Below are 16,538 nucleotides of genomic sequence, written 5' to 3'. Positions count from 1 at the left end.
CCCGCTCGCCGAGGCCGTCCTCGGTCCCGCGGCGCGCGACGAGAGCGCGAGCCCCTCCGTGCTGGGCGGCCCCGCGGTGCAGAGCTCCCCGCCGGCAGCCGAACGTCCCGGCGCGGAGCCGGCCCCGCCGAGCACCGCGCCGGCTCGGCCACCGGAGCCCGGTGCCCCGGAGGGGGCCGAGAGCGCCGAGGCCAGGAAGGCTGCGCCGAGGAAGGGCAGCCGGATCCCGGCCAGCAAGCTGACGCCCAAAAGGCAGAGGGAGCCGGCGAAGAAACCCGCCGAGGACGCGGAGAGGGCTCCCGGCGGCTCCTCCGGCGTGGACCCCAGCCAGTGGGACAACCCGGATTTCAACCCCTTCAGCAGCAGCTCYGCGCTGCAGAACTCGCCGACGCTCCCCAAGGCTTCTTGCCGCTTCGACCCCGATCGCCTGGACTCTGCGGACCCCTTTAMGCCCACCAGCACCACCGCCAGCTCCTGCCCGGCCGCCGAGAACAGCCTCAACGAGATCCTGGAGTCGCAGACGCTGGAGGTGCCGGACGAGCTAATGAAGGGCCGAGACTCCCCGAAGAAGCCCCGGTCGCGCTTGATAACGTGAGTGCGGGTGGGCGCTGGGCGGGCGGCCCCGGCGCCGCCGCGTTCGCGGTGCTCCGGTCTCCCCCGGTGCCTTCTGAGCGAGCCCAGGACACCCACGAACGTCCCGGAGGCTGCCGCGCCCCCGCTGCCGCCCCGGTTTTATCCACCCGTTGTCCTCGCGGTAGCCGGCTCTCTGCCGGCAGGTCTTGCTGCTCGGGGACGGCCGGGTCGAGGAGGGCCGGYGCCCCCCGGCAGTGCTGGCGCTCGGGGCTGCCCCGCCGAGTCCGGATCGGGGTCTGCCTGCAGGAATCGCTGCAGAGCCTCTTTGGAAAAACGCCCGCGATTCCGGCCTGCGAGGCTGCGCGCACGTGCCGAGGCGCGAGCCCGCGGGGGCTCCCCGGGCACGCCGAGGGATCCGTGCCTCTGCTGTAGGCTGCGGACGCGTGTCTGCTTCGGCAGATGCTGCCGGAACATTTTGCGAGCTGCCGCAGAGCTTCCCTTTTTATAGCTGAAGAAAAGGAGAAAGGTTAAACAGGCAGCTCGTTTGTTGCTTTTAGCACATTTGCAGAGGCAATGGGGAGCTTGTTGTCCCTTGCAGAACTATTTCAGTGCATGTGGGATTCTTTAAGTGCATATTTAGTTCCTGAACCACGCTATTTAAAACCACCGTGTAAATGGTGACGTTTCCCAATGCCTACCGGGAACGCAGGCACTGTTACGCCCCCCTCTCTGGGAACAGGCTTATTCATTAAACCTGGTTATTTTCTTGATATTTCACCTACTGCATCACAAATGCCATCCAAACTGTGTCTGGGCAGTACTGAAGTCTCAGCCTGGCTTTTTAAGAGCTTTAAGTCATAGGATGCCAAATCCCAGGGTCTGAGACAGAGTTGGTTGTACCTGCCCTCTGCAAGGTCTTGGARCAGGCAAGTGAAGCAGAGGGGAATATCGCATAAGGGAAGAGCTGCCCAGCAAACCTTGGAGTCCTTCCGCTGCGATTTGTGATTGCATTTAACAGCAGTAATTGGAACCAGTTGAAAGCAAAAGCAGGAATCTCAATGCAGATTTTTGAAGGGAGTCAGCGTTCCTGTGAGTGATCCTGAAGGGAGCAGGAGCTGGCAGCGAGTGGAAACGGCAGGGAAAGGTTCAGGCTCTCCTCATTGCCTCGGAGCAGCACGAGCTGTTCCGGGCACTTGCCTCCCTCGCAATCTGGATTTTTGATTGAATGCTCAGTCTTCCTCTGATAATAGCAAATGCAGAATCGGAACATCTTTAGCTATGTGTTCTTTCCAGAAAGACAGAGTTGTGCAATTCATTGTGTTTCTCCAGATGAGAGTTAATATCCAGGTCTTTTCACATGCTTTTCTTCTCTCCATCTGTCTGTCTCTTTCCTGTCTATTTTTTGGTGCATCAGGACTACTGAACAAGTGAAATTTCTCTGTTTTCTGTTGTAAGTACTCTCTTCTGGTTTTCTTTCCTCTTTTGTTTTGTTGGTTTTTGTTCTCTCTCTCAGTGGGTGTGTGTTGGCCCCACGGCTCTCCATGGCATGCTGACTCCTTCTTGCCTTTCGACTCCTGCTCTCCGCTGTCTGATCTGTGTCCTCTGCGCCTCTCGGAGCGTGTTTTGTGGGACAGCTTAGCCTTGCAACTGCCTGCGCGCGAGGGAGCGAGAGGAGCCGAGAGTCGCACTCGAGGCGTGTGCCTGTGCTTGCTCTCACAGCATGCCCACTTGCAATGCATTTTGATGATGTGAAAGTACTTAAAATCAGTGCGTCGGCGGGGGAAGGCAGGTTTCTGTGCAGTCCAGATGCCTGCAAAGGTGGTGAGGATGTCAGGGGAACTGGGCGCTGCAGAGGGGTAGGTGGAAAGCAGTAGCCGGGAAATAGATCCGGGGCGAGGGAGCTGCTGGTCCTGCGCCTGCAGAACGTGTCACCGCACCTCGGAGGGGCTTTGCCCTCATGGTGCTCCAAACAGCACTCTCATTTCAGACCTTTCCCCCCGCCTTGAGAACGGGGACCCGCTTGGCGGCTTGCAGGGAGCGGGGCGGCGGGGAGGGGGCCTGGGCTCGCGCGGGGTCAGAGCTGGTCTGGGACGTCCTGCTTGGAGACGGGGCTGGAGCAAAGCTGACGGGGCAGGACGTGAGCGAGCCCACTGCAGAGAGCAGCGGAGTCCTTAGCCCCCCGCAAGTGCTGGCGTCTGCRTCTCCGCTGAGGACTGAGCTGCCTCTTCCCAGCGCGGTGGTTAAAAAGGCGCTTTCCTTCGCGCGGGACTGCGGGCTGGCGGCTCTGCCCAGCTCTGCGGGCTGCAGCCGGCCCAGCTGCGAGCGCCAGCGGCCGGCGCAGTGAGCGGGGCCCTGGGTGCCCGGGTGTGCCCGGATTCGGAGCCCGGACAGTCCGTCTGTCCTTTCTTCTCCCGCGCTTCCCCGTCCCTGCGAATTACAGAGCTGTTATCATGGTGTTGGTGGGGGAGGTAAAGCAGCTGCCAGATGGTGTGATAACACCGTCCCCAGGAGAGCGTATCGTGATCGCCCTGAGAGCAGGGAGATTGCGAGGGATGTGGCAAGCTGTGATTTAACTACTTGCGTTAGGGTGTGATGGAGAAAAATGAAGTTGAGCAGGATTTTTCAGTGTGACAGAGGTGCACGTATTTACATGCAAACAAAATTTGCTTGTGCCACGCCACATTGCTCATGGTGCTCTGCCGGAGCACGTGCGTGGTGGGATGGCAAGACCAGGGAGGGAGAAGGGTGGGGAGCTGATCTGACAAAGCTCGCAACGCCTCGCTGCGAATCTGTTCAGATTCCTGCCGGCAGCTCTGCAGTGGAGGAGCATCAAATCTGGAGGAGATCCCTCCCTGACCGGTTTGTAGTGGGCGGTCTTCAGCTCAGCAAGTRTTTGTCTTCTGGGAAAGTCAGGCCTGGCAGAAAGCGAGGGGAGGTTGCTAACCGCGGAGCGAGAGGGCGGTAGRGTGTGCGCTCGTGCCCGGGGTGTGGGAACAGCTCTCCTTCGTGCGCGGCGGGCGGATGCTTCATGCGCATCGTCTCATCTACTGAGTCCGCGCTGCCGTTGCAGCGCCGCAGCCAGCGTCCCCTGCCTCCTCGCTTTGCCTCGTGCAGGCTGAGCCAAAGCGGAGCGAAGCCCCGCGGCAGCGGAGCGGGAGCAGGAGCAGGAGCGGGCGGCCTCCGCCGGGCTGCCGCCGCCTCCCCTGCTCTGCCCAGCCCGAAGCAGCTCCCGAGAGCCGGGGCCGCAAGCAGGCGCTGGGGATGCCGCCAAGGCTGGCAGGTCCTGGGCGGCTGCGGGGGCCAGGAGGGGCCGTGAATAGAAACCCTTGAAAGCCACCGGGGTGCTGCTTCCCCGCCGGCAAAGCCCCCGAGAGCCTCCTCGCGGCAGGGCGCCCGGCCGCGGGACGTGCTGCAAGAGGAACCTGAGCTCGGCCGTGCCCAGTCCGCAAGACCCCCGTCTTGGCGATGGCATTTCCATCGCGACGGAGAGCGCGTTCAAAGCGCAAAGGAGCGATGCGGTTCGGTCCTGCGAGCACCCTGCTGCGTGCCCCGGGCTGCGCGTGCCTGAGCCGCTCGGGGAACGGCTGGACGCGGCGGAGACGGGCCCGGGGCAGAGMGGGGGGAGAGCGGCGGCGGCGCTTCCTGCGTGCGGAAAGTCAGCGTGCGCTCCGGCCTCGGGATGCCGCCCCGCCGGACGCGCAGCGCGAGGAGGGAGCGAGGGAAAGCTTTCCTTTCAGACTCCTTGGTAATCGCCTTTCTCTCCGTCAGTGCCTCGGCGCCCTGTCTCTGGCCCTTACCCTCGCTGGGGGAGCAACAGGAATAAACGTCTCAAAATAGAAGACGGTGTGTTGCGGTGTGCTTTCTTCGCTCGCTCCTTCTGCGCGTGCCGGCGTTTGCTCTGCCTCGGTGTTTCGCCGGTGCTGCGCGCGAGCAGGGTGCAACGCTAGCGCTGGGGCTGCCTCCCCGCTTGGCTGTCCCGCCCGCGCCCCCTCGCCCGGCCSCCCGCGGCGCCCGCCGCCGCTCAGCCCCCCGCTTCTCTCCCCCAGGAGCGGCTGCAAGGTGAAGCGGTACGAGGCGCAGTCCCTGGTCCTGGACGTCGGCGCTCAGGTACGCGGCAGCGAGCGTCGGGAGCCGCGGGCTGGGCGGGACGGAGCCATCCGAGCGCCTCGCTCGTTGTTCGCTCCGTCCTGAGCCCCACGTGCGTCTGCCAAGCCGTCCCGCGCTGGCCCGGAGCAGCTGGTCCGCGGGCRACGAGCTCCCGGCGCTCTCCGCCGACCGTCCGCTCGCCTCCGATTAGTCCAGCCCTGCTTAACCCCGTGCCTTGATCCTGCAGGATGAAGGAGCGCTGATCTCGGAAATCCCCGACGTTGCGAACCGGGATGGACGCGCCACCGACGAGGAGAAGCTGGCCTCCACCAGCTCCGCGCAGAAAGCGCCCGGGCCGGAGAGGAAGGGGGAGCCGGAGGATGACCTGGAGTACTTCGAGTGCTCGGCCGTGCCGGCGCCCGCGGCGCGGCTCGGCGCCGAGGCGGGTAGGAGCCTCCCGGGCGCCCCGTGGTCCCGCCGGCGCGGGCACCGCGCGCGTCCCGCTGCGGCGGCGGCAGCTCCAGCTCCTCCCGCGCGCGCCGCCGGGCTGCCGGGCGTTTTTCCCCTCGCTCAGCCGTGGGCTTTCCGTTACGGAGAGGTCGGTGCCGGTCCGTTTGGGCCCTTTCCCCGGGCCGCGGGGGGAAGGACGGGGCCGGCGGCGGTGCCTCGGAGCGTCCCGCTCTCGCCGGGGGCTGCGGCAGCCCGGGCCCCCGGCGCCCTGCCCGCTCCGCTCCCGTCGCCACGGGCGGGCGGCTTAGAGCAGAGCCGCGAGCCAGAAGTCGGGTCCGTCGCTGAGGGCGTCTGTCCTGCTTGTTTTTTGCTGGCTGCGTGTGAGCGAGCGGAGGCAGGACACAAGTAACGAGCAGGCTGATTTTGCTTATACTAAATAGAAGAAATGTCAGCACAGGAAAAGAAAAAACAAAAGAGGTCCAGGTGCTCCAAGCACGGGAGCCCCGTTAATTCAGCGGGGGACGCGCCCACGCCGGCAGCCCGAGCCCCGCCGTGGGCTCGCGGGGCCGCCCCGCTCGGGAGCAGAGCCGTCGTGACGCGGCGCCCGTCGGAGCACCGTGGCGGGGTTAGTAGAGATCCCCACCGTGCCACAGATGAGCTATGCTAACGCTCCCGGTGCTGTTTCACTGTCTGTCTTCTACGTAATTTGCTGCTCTGACCAATCCGTTAAAAAATAATTAAAAGCCAGGCAAAAAAACCCACGACATTTAATCAATATTGAAGTTACAGGTGCAAATGGCAGAAGCCGCCGCCCTGAAGGTTTGCAGCCGTCTCCTGTGCAGTTATTCATCCATCATTTCTCTTGCGCGCCGGGAGGAGCTGCAGACCTCTCAGGAGCTGTTTTGTCTTTTGTGAAAACAGTTCTTTGTTCCTCAGAAGAGGAAAAATTTGGTAGCCAGCTAAGGGCCTGGGAGGTCTTGTTTGTCGCCGCTCGTCCGGGTGGGCCGAGCAGGCGTGCACGGGCTCGGCGCCGGCGAGGGGGCAGGGGCAAACGGGAGAGCTGCAGGCGGAGCGCGCTACGTTGCCTCCTTCCCTTCGTAGCGGTGTCCTGGGAACACGCTTTTCCCTGCCCCGTTCACAGATGAATAATGGATCGTGTTTGCAGTTGTTTATGAAGGAGCTTCGTAAGTTATATCCCAAGCCGTGTGAGACGGCAGGGGGTCCGGCGCACGGGGGACTAGTGGAGACAGCTTTTATCTCCGCTCCAGCGCTGCCCCCAAGGACAGACGGGGCCCTGCGGCACCTCCTTCGGCTTGCGGCAGGCCCAGCTGGCGCGGGGCCGGGGTTCGTGCTGTTCGGAGCGGACGGAGCAGCTGCGCTCTATCCCGGGCGCAGAGCRCTGCTCGCGGAGCGCCTCCTGTGCCGTGCGAGCCAGCCCCGCTTGCAAAATACAAACTCTCCGCTGCGTCTTCCTTTCTTCCCAGCCCCCCGCCGTCCTGGGGAATTGCCGGTATGACAGCTGCCGGGACAGATGCACAGGGCTGCGTTGCCGCCAGAGGGAAGTGTTGGTTTCCAGCCCTGGCAGTGCAGGAGAGGCTGGCTGGCGTGCATCCTTCCCGCCCAGCCCCGTGCAGGGCCGGGAGCCGGGCACAGGGGAGCTTTYGGGGGACGTGGAGGCCCTGCCGTACACCTCTCCATCCTAGCACATCCGCTTCTCCAGCCCGAGTGTCCGTCGCAGACAGCTGAACTCTTGTGTTTCCCCATTTCTAGGCTTTGAGAAGGAGACCTCCAAGCAGCTGGAGAAGGACGGCCCTGGCCTCCTGCCTGTGAGTGCCCTTCCCTCGAGCAGGGGCTGCGCGGCGGGTCCCGGGGAAGGGTGCGGGCGCGTGCGCGCGCGGCGGGGCCGTGCGCCGGCCCCGGCCCCCTGCACCGCTGCCGGGCGCGTGCGGAGCGGGAGGCGGGAAGCTGCCGCGAACGTTGCTCCYAATCCCGCGGGCGCAACCGGAGCCTCCCGGCAGGAAGCGGCTCTGGGCRCTGCGGTTCCGGAGCCGCTCAGGCGGGCCCGGGGCGGGTAACGAGGGCAGCGGTGGTTTCCGGCAGCCCGCGGGGAGCCCGGCGGGGAGGCTGCCCTGCGCGGTGGGCTGCCGCGGGGGCGGCGGGAGGCGGCAGGGCCGCGGCGGTAACGGCGGCACGCGGGGACGGGCCGAGCCGCGGGACGTTAGCCGTGGTCCTCGCGGGCCGCTGGCGGGACCCCGCGGGCGGTTAATAAAGCAGCCCGGGCGGACGCGCGGCGAGCGCGGCACGCYGCCAGCTCCGCTCGCCTGCCCCAGCCGCTGCCGCGCGGACAGGCGACAGCGGGATTAGCAGCATCAGCAGAACGCCTTGCTCGGGGGCAGGTTTAACCCCGCTAAGCCCCGCAAGGGCGTCCGGCGAGGCGAGCCCGCTGCTCGGGCCGCTCCGGGGCCCGCTGCTCGCGCGCAGCCCCCGCCGCGGAGCTGGGCGAGCTCGCGGGAGYGCCGGCGCTTGCATCCCAGCGACAGCCTGCGCTGGGGGAGGAGGCGGGCAGCGAGACCGCCTTCGTTTCCAAAACACTGCAGAAACGCTGGCTGGCTCCTCCGCAGCTCTCCGCTATTTGTGGCCTTGCAGCCGGTTGCCAAGGCAATGGCTGCGCGGGGCGTCACCGTCGCCCGTGCAGGAGAGGCGGAGGTGTAAGCCTCCGGCGGGAGGAGCGCGTTTCGGGGGCCTTTGCAGCGGGGGGAGCCCCCGAGAGAAGGGATGGGACGGGCACGGCGGCGGGAGCCCTGCCACGGCCSTTCCCGGGGGGCCCCGCGCCGGCACCGCCGATCTGCGGGAGGAGYGGAGCCCCGCGGGGCCGGAGCGAAAGCGCCGGGAGGTGCCGGGCGTGGGGGCGTCCGAAGGGCCCCGCGCGGGTCCCCCCAAGGCGAGGGCGAGAGGAAAGCCGGAGCGATGCCGCGTCCGCGACGGACGGCTCTGCCCGCAGGGCAGCCCTGGGCTGTGCTCGGTGGAGAAAGCCCCCGCGCCGGCGGGCAGCGCGGGCGGGCGCGAGAGCCCCCTGGACGGCATCTGCCTCAGCGAGCCGGAGAAGGCGGCGGTGCTCACGCTCATCCGGGAGGAGGTAACGCGTGCCGGGGGGGGAGGCGCCGGCGCCGCGGCCCCCGCGTGCCGCGGGTGCGACCGAGCGCTGCCGGGGCGCTGCGGGCGGGGGGCACCTGCCCAGGGGCTCGTGTCTGCCGCTACCTAGATCATCGCCAAGGAGATAGAAGCGAACGAGTGGAAGAAGAAATACGAGGAGAGCCGGCAGGAGGTCCTGGAGATGAGGTGAGGGCCCGGCCGGCGCGGTCCGCCCGGCCCCGGGAGCGGGGCTGGACCGCCCGTTCCCGTGGGCGAGCGCCTCTGCCTCCCTCCGCCGCGCCCCGGGGCAGCTCGCCTGCAAAACGTCGCCTCTCGCCTGCTCTTTCCTCCTCCCTTCTAGGAAAATCGTGGCCGAGTATGAGAAGACCATTGCCCAGATGATAGGTAAGGCCTCTGCCCCGCGTGGCGTGGACCTGGTGCTGGCGTGTGCCTCCACCCGCACGCGGGCCCCGCGCTGTCGCCGTGTCCTACGTGCTTTCCGTTCTTCCTCGCAGAGGATGAGCAGAGGACAAACATGACGTCTCAGAAGAACCTCCAGCAGCTCACGATGGAGAAGGACCAGGCCCTGGCAGACTTAAACTCTGTGGAGAGGTCCCTGTCGGACCTCTTTAGGAGATACGAAAACCTGAAGGGCGTCCTGGAAGGCTTCAAGAAGGTYCTTACCTCTTGGGTTCCTCTTCCTCTCCCAGTGCTGAGGGCAGCGTGGCCTCACGCCATCCCATGCAGCAATGCTGCAGCTCCCTTCAGTCCCACGCGGTGCTTTGCAGAAGGCTGTTTATCTGCTTGCTCTCCTCTGCCTTGATAAACGAGCAGAAGAGGCTTGTGAGTGTCACAGGAAGTCGGTGGTGGGAGCTGGGCTCTCGGAGAGCCTGTTTGTCTCCATGTTCTTGCTAGTGTTCTCCGTTTAACCTGTGAGACGCTGCATCTAAGGCAAGAGCAGATGCCAGGGCAATGCACCCTTAAAAACACAGGCTCTGTTTGCCCAAGGGCTTTTCCATGCTGCCCAGCTGGATAAAAGGCTCCAGCATAAGTGAGAAACTGGACCTATCAAAATCTTTTTTCTGTTGTGTTCAGAGCACGATAGATCAGAGTAGTACCTCTGTGCCCAGTCCCTGTTCAGATGGATGTACTTTATTTTCCAGAATGAAGAAGCTTTGAAAAAGTGTGCTCAAGATTATTTAGCCCGGGTCAAGCAAGAAGAGCAGCGGTATCAGGCCCTGAAAGTCCATGCAGAAGAAAAGTTAGACAAGTATGCATCGCGTTTACATCGGGCTATGTGAAATGCAGGTTGGCCCTTTCTAGGTGCTGGTGAGAGGGAAGAGAGCAGGTGGCTTTTCATGCTTTCCTTCAGTGGGGTCTATTCCTAGAGGCATGGCAAACCTCAGAGAGGCTCACATGAACAGCCCTGTCCAGCACTGGCGTCTGAGATGTTGTTCAGCACTGGTCTCCATTTGCATTTCTGAGGTTAGAAGCCAAGAGCTTATTAATGTGAAAAGCTGCTGTTTATAACCTCAGATGTGAGTTTAAATGGATATAATTAATCCAGCACAAATCCTTGATCTTCTGCTTAGCTTTTTTAATGGAGGCCCTGAGGTGCAAAGTATATTTGCAATAGCTTAAAAAGTTCCCACATTTCAGCTGAGCTCGTATTTCTTGTGTGCAAAGGGGGTCATGCAGTTATCCTGGCTAAGCTGATGTGCAGCAGCTCAGAGTGCCTGCTCATGCATCTGAGCCCTGAGCTAAATGGATGAGGAGCTGGTTTAGGGTAGCCATGAGAAAGCAGAGTTTCCATACCAGAGTTTAGAGGAGTTACCTAATCCAGCTTCATGCAGAGCGCAACTCTGTTGTGCAGGGAAACCTCCCCTGGCTGCCTGCAAAGACATAACCGCTGTCTCTTTCTCTCCCAACCCCACGAAGAGCCAACGAGGAGATCGCCCAGGTGCGCACAAAGGCGAAAGCTGAGAGCGCGGCGCTGCACGCCGGCCTCCGCAAAGAGCAGATGAAGGTGGAGTCCCTGGAGAGAGCCCTCCAGCAGAAGGTAAAAATCCCACTGCTTTCACTCTGGATTGCTGCAGTACCTGCAGGTTTGGCTGTCCTGAGCGTCTCCTTGGTGCTGGAAGTGGTCTTTGGGTTTTTGGCCCTGAAAGTGCTTTTCGGTGTACAACTTGTCCTCTTGCAAGGAAATGTGAGCTCTGCCCAGTCTTAGGCAGAGGTGTGTGCAGTGATGTGGCCTCCAGTGCTGGCTGACACGTGTTGAGCTATCTGGGAGCATGGGCAGAGCTTGCCAGCAAATGGACATGTGGGTTGAACAACAGCAGAACTGGACAGCCAGAGCTGCGGGGGTCTCCGTGCCACAAACGCAGCTGGGTGTGTTAGGGGATGAGAAGATCTGAGCCTGCGTTCCCTGTGGCACCTGGGTGCTGTATGGAGGAGCTGTGCAGGGGCAGGGGCAGGAGCCCAGCTGCACATTCTGCTGGTGGAGCTTCGTGCGCTGACTCAGTGGCAGATGGACCTGGGCTTAATCCCCATCTGGTGCCACAGCAGGGGTCCTCAAGGTCTGCTTTTCTTTCAGAACCAGGAGATTGAGGAGCTGACCAAGATCTGCGATGAGCTGATAGCGAAGCTGGGAAGGACAGACTGAGTCTCACCACCCCTCGTCCAGCACTGTGCACTTGGCYGCTTTTCTTGTACCTTCAAGCACCTTGCCTTATTACCCAGGATAACCCCCCTTAGCAGARAAGCACATGCGTGCAGCTGCCTCCCGCTTGGCTGCCGGACTGCGCAGCCTCACCTCCAACACRGTCCTCGCGATGTCCTAGTCTCCGGTTATTTCCCAGGCTCGAGAGCCCCAACGGGTGCCAGGGCTTGGCTCAGTTCTCTGCAGCCAGGCAGGACGCATGTGCTCCCCTTGGGGCCAGCCAGCCCCCTGGCCAGCCGTGCGGTCCATCTGCACTGTCCCCAGCGGTGCGGTGGCTTCCAGGGCTCCGGCACCCCGGGTGTGGGAGCAGGCTCCAGCTGTGCTCGCACGAGATCTGCCACTGATTTTCTTTTCTCATTAGACGGATCTGACAGCGCGGTGGGTCTTGCCCTGAGATGTGGGCAAGGTCCCAGGCGCAGTGGCGGGTCTCGTGCGGGCTGAGCGGAGCACGGGTGAAGTGGCTTGGCAGTAGATAGGTTTGGGGGAGGGGGTAGTTTTCACGGGGATGACCCATGCCTCTTGTACACCGGTGAAACACGGCACAGCACATCCTGATCCCTAGCCGTGCCGGCCTCTAGGGAAGGAAGCTCACGTCCCTCCGCGTTCGTGCACTTTATTAGCATTGCACTCGGGCTCTCCGCTGACCTCTTCCAATCCAGCACAGTCCTCCTGCACATCCCATTGCCCAAGGGAGCACAGAGACGGCTGCTCGGCCGTGGTCACTTCAAGCCTTCTCGAAGAGAGCACAGCTGAGTGCTGGAGACCTCTGCAGCCGGGGGTAGTTTGCTCAGAGAAATGGGGAAGATCTCGGTTCTGGAGAGCTGGGACCCGTCCTTCCTCCCTGCGGCTGTTCTGCTGTTCACCCCAGCACTTCCTGACACTTGTTATGTGGGTTTCTAGTCTGCTTTAAAACATGTAAAGCCAAGTGTGTTGCTGTTGGTCCCACAAGCTGCAGGGAGGTTAGTCCCCCACCGTAGCTGTTGTAGAAGGAAGGAAGCAAACCCTAGACTTCTTCATGRTTCTGCTGACCTAAAGATCATTTTTCCTAACCAGAACAGAAAGGCAATGAAGAGTGCAATAACACTCTGGCTCTTGTGCTGCTGTCAGAAATGCCCATACAGCATTGACTGCTATGAGAAACAAACAAAACCCAGTTTTTACAAGCAAAGCCAGATCCAGACAGCCAAAAAATAATCAGCCTAAATCTAACTGGATGCAAAACAAAATCTGGATTTCCACGCAGGCTGTATTTCAAAGACGTTTTCCTTTCTGGCCATGCCCAGCTCGAGCAGAATTGCTGAGGTTGCCTCTGTGCTGCAGCGGGACCCGAGGAGCTCTGCAGGGTGACGCGTGTTCGATGCACGCGTAGGGCCCGGGTGCGTGCCCTCCTGGTGGTGCCGGTGCCGGAGCCAGCCTGCCCGCGCGTCTCGCCGCGTGCGCTGCYGGCCGCCCCGGGTGCTCGGCTCCGGGCTCCCTCGCCGTGCCTGGGAACCGCGCTTTGCAGCACTTCCTCTCAGGGTCAGTGCAAAGCAGTCAGGTCCTCCAGAGAGCAGATAGATAGATCGAATAAGGCACTAGCTGTAGTGGCAGAGGATTCTGTATTATCACCTTGAATGGATAGTGGTAAAGTGTCAAATAAGGGAAATCTGCTCTTTTGACTGTTTCCTACCCAGCCTACCTACAACTTTAGCAAACCTTTTTGCTGCTATCTTTTTGTAACAGAGTCAAGCTGTTTTCCCTCTATTTTCTAGTTCCCTGTGTTGAGCATGTAGTGCGAGCATCTGTTTAAACCAGAGCCATATACCTGATAGATATTTTATTAGTTATATTATGTATAGAGAGACTTTATTATACACCTAGGCAGCGAAGATGATGGCAGCCTGCCCTAGCACATGACAGCTCACGGATGCGTGGGCACCCTCCTGGTTAACGCGCGGAGGGGCTGTTAGCGGTGCAGAGAGGGAGCCGGCGGCCGAGGCCATTCGGAGGGGTGGACCTGCCGCTTTCTGCCAAATAGTGAGTTCCTTGCACAGCTGGTGGAAAAGAAAAACCTTTTCTTTTCTCTTTTTTCTTCCTGCACATCCTTCTAATACACTGGTAAAAAGAAGCTCTACGAGATGGTCTGCAAAGGCAGTTCCAGTCCAGGGAATCAATGTGCCAACCACAGCCCACTGGAGCATGACTCCCGTTACTCCRTTTCACCAGCATTTGGGACCTCTAGACTAGCATCATTTTCTTCTTTACTTATTCTCACGTGTGTCCAGCTCCAAAAGGGCCTTCCTGGCCTTACTGCAAGCAACCCTCTGTTGGCTGCCGTTAGCCGGGGCTTTTGCAGGGTGATGGTGACCATAGTGAGGAGCGACCTCCAGGAGGTGCTGATCACGGGATGTGCTGCACTTCGGGACCTTCGGAGGGGCTCTGAAGTTTAATTAGAAACCTTGAGACTCATCTTATCTTGGGGATTTGGGTTTGTCCCTTTGCATCTTATTCAGAAATTGGAAGGAAAGCAGAATTGCACAAGTTCCTGAGGCTTGTGAAAAGTTAATTTGGGGTRGTTTCCAGTTTGGGAAGTTTTGATTTCACCACTTTCAGCAGCTACCCAGAGTTGTAGCTTGTCTGTTATGAAGTAAATCCTGCAGTCTTCCCTCCACTGCGAGAGGAGCAGTGTGAGAGGCAAGGCTGTGTGTGGAGAGCTGCTCCCACAGTAATAATCTGCTCTGGCAGCATCTTCCCACTTCTCCCTGCTCCCTGGTGTCCCGTGGTTGCACTTTCACTGCCTCTGTCATCCGACCGCTGCTCCGTTTCTGTGCCTGTCAGCATGCACTTACAATCTGGGCAAAGAAGATTCCTAAGGAATGATTTATTAACTATAATATGGTTATAGTTACATATATATAAATATATATATAATGGTTATAGTTATATATAATAGAAGGCGTGTGTTTGTAACTTTAAATGGGCAAGACTGTTGCCTCTCGTGTGCTGCTTTCTGGCACGCAGAGCCRGGAGCAGAGCTGCGGCGAGGCCTGGCTCGGTTCCTGCAGCTCCTTCTCTGCGAGGCTACAAAGGCACGGCTCCATCTTTTGCTAATCAACAGCGTTTGGAGAAGAGCGTGAGAGTCCCTGCTGTTCCCAGGTCAGGGAGCCCATCGCAGTCATGGTGCAGAGTAATTTCCTCAAGTGTCTTGGGAACACAGCAGTATTCACGTGCTTCCCCGTGTTCAAGCCAAGAAGCGTTACCAGCGCAGGGAGCTTTGCAAATACCCACGCAGTGAGAGCCGAGCGTGGTTGCATTCGTCTTCTCTTTCTTTCTCTCGCACTAGAATTTCAATGTCTGGTTCTAACAGTTGAGGGTGCCTGCCTGGTTAATGTTGCTAGTTGCACTGTTTGCAAGTGTGCATTTGCCCGTAGATCTTGTCTACAGTGAAGTGCCAATGAGTAATCATCCTCACTGCAAATCCGCTTCCACCCTGTCCTTGCGGAGCGCCCGCCCTCATCGAGGCAGGAGGACTTCATCTTTGCATTGACTACTACCAAGATTGCTTTGTACAATGTATGTAACTGCCATCAACATAAATTTTATACGTACAATAATTTCCCTTTTATATGTCAGGTAAATATTTGTAAGAGTTATACTCACACAAATGAGATTATTATAATGATTACTAATATATTTTTTCCATGTTTCATTGCCTGAATAAAAATTGTGTTTACCACTCTTGAAAGCTTCTTGGTATTTGTTAGAAGATTGGTGATGCATTTTTAGAGAAGCCGGCTTTACCTTCTAGGAAAGACCTGATTCTGCCTCATTAATAGGGTTGATAATTCTTCTGATTTCAAAGCAGCATGGTTGGCATCCATTCCTGAACCCTGCTTTTATAAACTCTGAAATTCAGACCTAGAAYGACTTTGAGTGCCCTGTTAATTCCTATCACGCTTAAATGCTGTGCATGGCAGATTTCCCTAAGCTGTGCTGCAGCCACCGGAGCGCCCTGCGCCTGGGACCAGCCGCCGCAGCAGCCTCGGGACAGCTTTCCGCAAGGAAGGGAGCGGAGAGCGGTGGTGTGCGCCGGGAAGCGGGGCCAACCCCGGTGCCGTTCGTGGCCTTGGGCAAATGTTCCTCGGTTTAGCTTCTCTGTCGGTGCGGACGGGGCCCTTTCCCGCCCGGCTGAGCGCCGGGGACGTCTGGCGGTGYGCCCAGCCCCGTGCATGCTTCCAGCCGTCCTCTTGCGCTGGTTTGGGGAGGATGGAAACTTTGGAGGATTTTGCCCCAACTAAGCTGCTGCAAACAGCAAGAAAGGCGTTTTTCTCTGCACCGAGCTTTGTCAGGACTGTTGAGAGCCGCCGCAAGGTGGCTCGTCCGAAGCCGTCTCCTGCCGCGGGAACCGGCGGCGCGGAGCAGGGCCGATGCCCTTGGGGCGCCACGTCCCCTCCTGCCCCACTAAGAGGGCATTAGCCAGGGGCTGCATAAGTGTGTTATCCTCAGCCCACTGATCCAATCACTCCGGGAGATTAGCTGTACAACCTTAATACAAAGCGGAGACCGCGACCGCGCGGCCCCGCTCCGCACACGGCCGAACATGCCCGCGCTGAAGACCCTCCTGGCCCTGGCCGTCGTCACGTCCCTGGCCGGAGACAGTAAGTGTCCTGCAGCGAACGGCAGAGCAAGACGGGCCACAGCTCCGGTGGGAGCTGCCGCCTTCCCCGCGCGCCCCGCCGGGCATGCCCGAGGGAAGCGCCTTCCCGGCGCCGGAGCTGCCTTGCAGCCAAAGCTCCCTCTTCGCGGGCACAGCCGTAGAAAGGTATCTTGCAACGCGGGAAGGAAGGTGGCACCGCTGCCAGGTGTGGTACCCCGTGGACACTACGGGCTTGGTCCCGCACGGTGCAGATGCTGCGGGCTCAGCCCCACGCAGTGCAGATACTGTGGGCTCGGTCCCACGCGGTGCAGATGCTGCGGGCTTGGCCCCGGCACAGTGCAAATGCTGTGGGCTCAGCCCCACGCGGTGCAGATACTGCGGGCTCGGCCCCACGCAGTGCAGATGCTGGGGGCTCGGCCCCTGTGCAGTGCAGACGCTGTGGGCTCGGTCCCACGCGGTGCAGATGCTGCGAGTTCGGCCCCTGTGTGGTGCAGATGCTGTGGGCTCGGCCCCACGCGGTGCAGATGCTGCGGACTTGGCCCCTGTGCAGTGCAGATGCTGAGGGTTCGGCCCCACACGGTGCAGACACTGCCCTTGCTTGCAGCTGCGGGTGAGATCGGGGACGGCTCCACGCTGCAGCAAACCGCCGAGGGGAAGCACGGCGGACGAGCGGTTGCCTTACACGTGCCACCATTCGCTTTGCATTAATGGCAGGCGTTTACTGGCGTTTGGCCATCCAAATCTCCATTTGGCCTGAGGCATCGAGTTCCTCCTTTGCTGTGGGATGAGTGCAGGCAAAATAAAACGTGTTGACCACATAGCTGGGAAACGCTGCCACGAGAGGGCTCTGCTCAGTCAGGAAAGCAAACACCAATATTGCTCCCAACAGAAGTGGTAATTTTACCATCATGGGTTCTTCAGAATTTCCCGGCTCAGGCTAAA

General features: G+C 60.4%; 2 protein-coding genes across 4 annotated transcripts in view; both read left to right on the top strand.

The window, feature by feature from the left end:
• Nucleotides 1–14,684, top strand: part of TACC1 (transforming acidic coiled-coil containing protein 1) — a 31,638-nt gene extending 16,954 nt beyond the window's left edge. For 2 of the 3 annotated variants that reach the window (XM_085304159.1, XM_085304158.1), the window contains exons 2-11: nt 4,620–4,680; nt 4,907–5,105; nt 6,880–6,935; nt 8,111–8,245; nt 8,372–8,448; nt 8,603–8,646; nt 8,757–8,917; nt 9,405–9,511; nt 10,180–10,300; nt 10,835–14,684. In XM_085304159.1, coding sequence (XP_085160285.1) covers nt 4,620–4,680; nt 4,907–5,105; nt 6,880–6,935; nt 8,111–8,245; nt 8,372–8,448; nt 8,603–8,646; nt 8,757–8,917; nt 9,405–9,511; nt 10,180–10,300; nt 10,835–10,903 — 1,030 coding nt within the window. In that variant the 3' untranslated portion in view covers nt 10,904–14,684. The remainder of the gene's footprint in view (nt 1–4,619; nt 4,681–4,906; nt 5,106–6,879; nt 6,936–8,110; nt 8,246–8,371; nt 8,449–8,602; nt 8,647–8,756; nt 8,918–9,404; nt 9,512–10,179; nt 10,301–10,834) is intronic. The other variant, XM_085304160.1, reaches the window with a different exon arrangement.
• Nucleotides 14,685–15,539: 855 nt separating this feature from the next.
• Nucleotides 15,540–16,538, top strand: part of LOC146596245 (uncharacterized) — a 4,982-nt gene continuing 3,983 nt past the window's right edge. The window contains exon 1 of the mRNA XM_085304219.1: nt 15,540–15,597. Within this exon, the coding sequence (XP_085160345.1) occupies nt 15,540–15,597 (58 nt within the window). The remainder of the gene's footprint in view (nt 15,598–16,538) is intronic.

The sequence above is a fragment of the Rhea americana genome, unplaced genomic scaffold (assembly GCF_003343005.1).
Source record: "Rhea americana isolate MKP2758 unplaced genomic scaffold, rheAme1 scaffold_204, whole genome shotgun sequence".
In the NCBI taxonomy this organism is placed as follows: domain Eukaryota; kingdom Metazoa; phylum Chordata; class Aves; order Rheiformes; family Rheidae; genus Rhea; species Rhea americana.
Note: the sequence above shows the minus strand (reverse complement) of the source record. Positions and strands in the feature narration are given on the sequence as shown.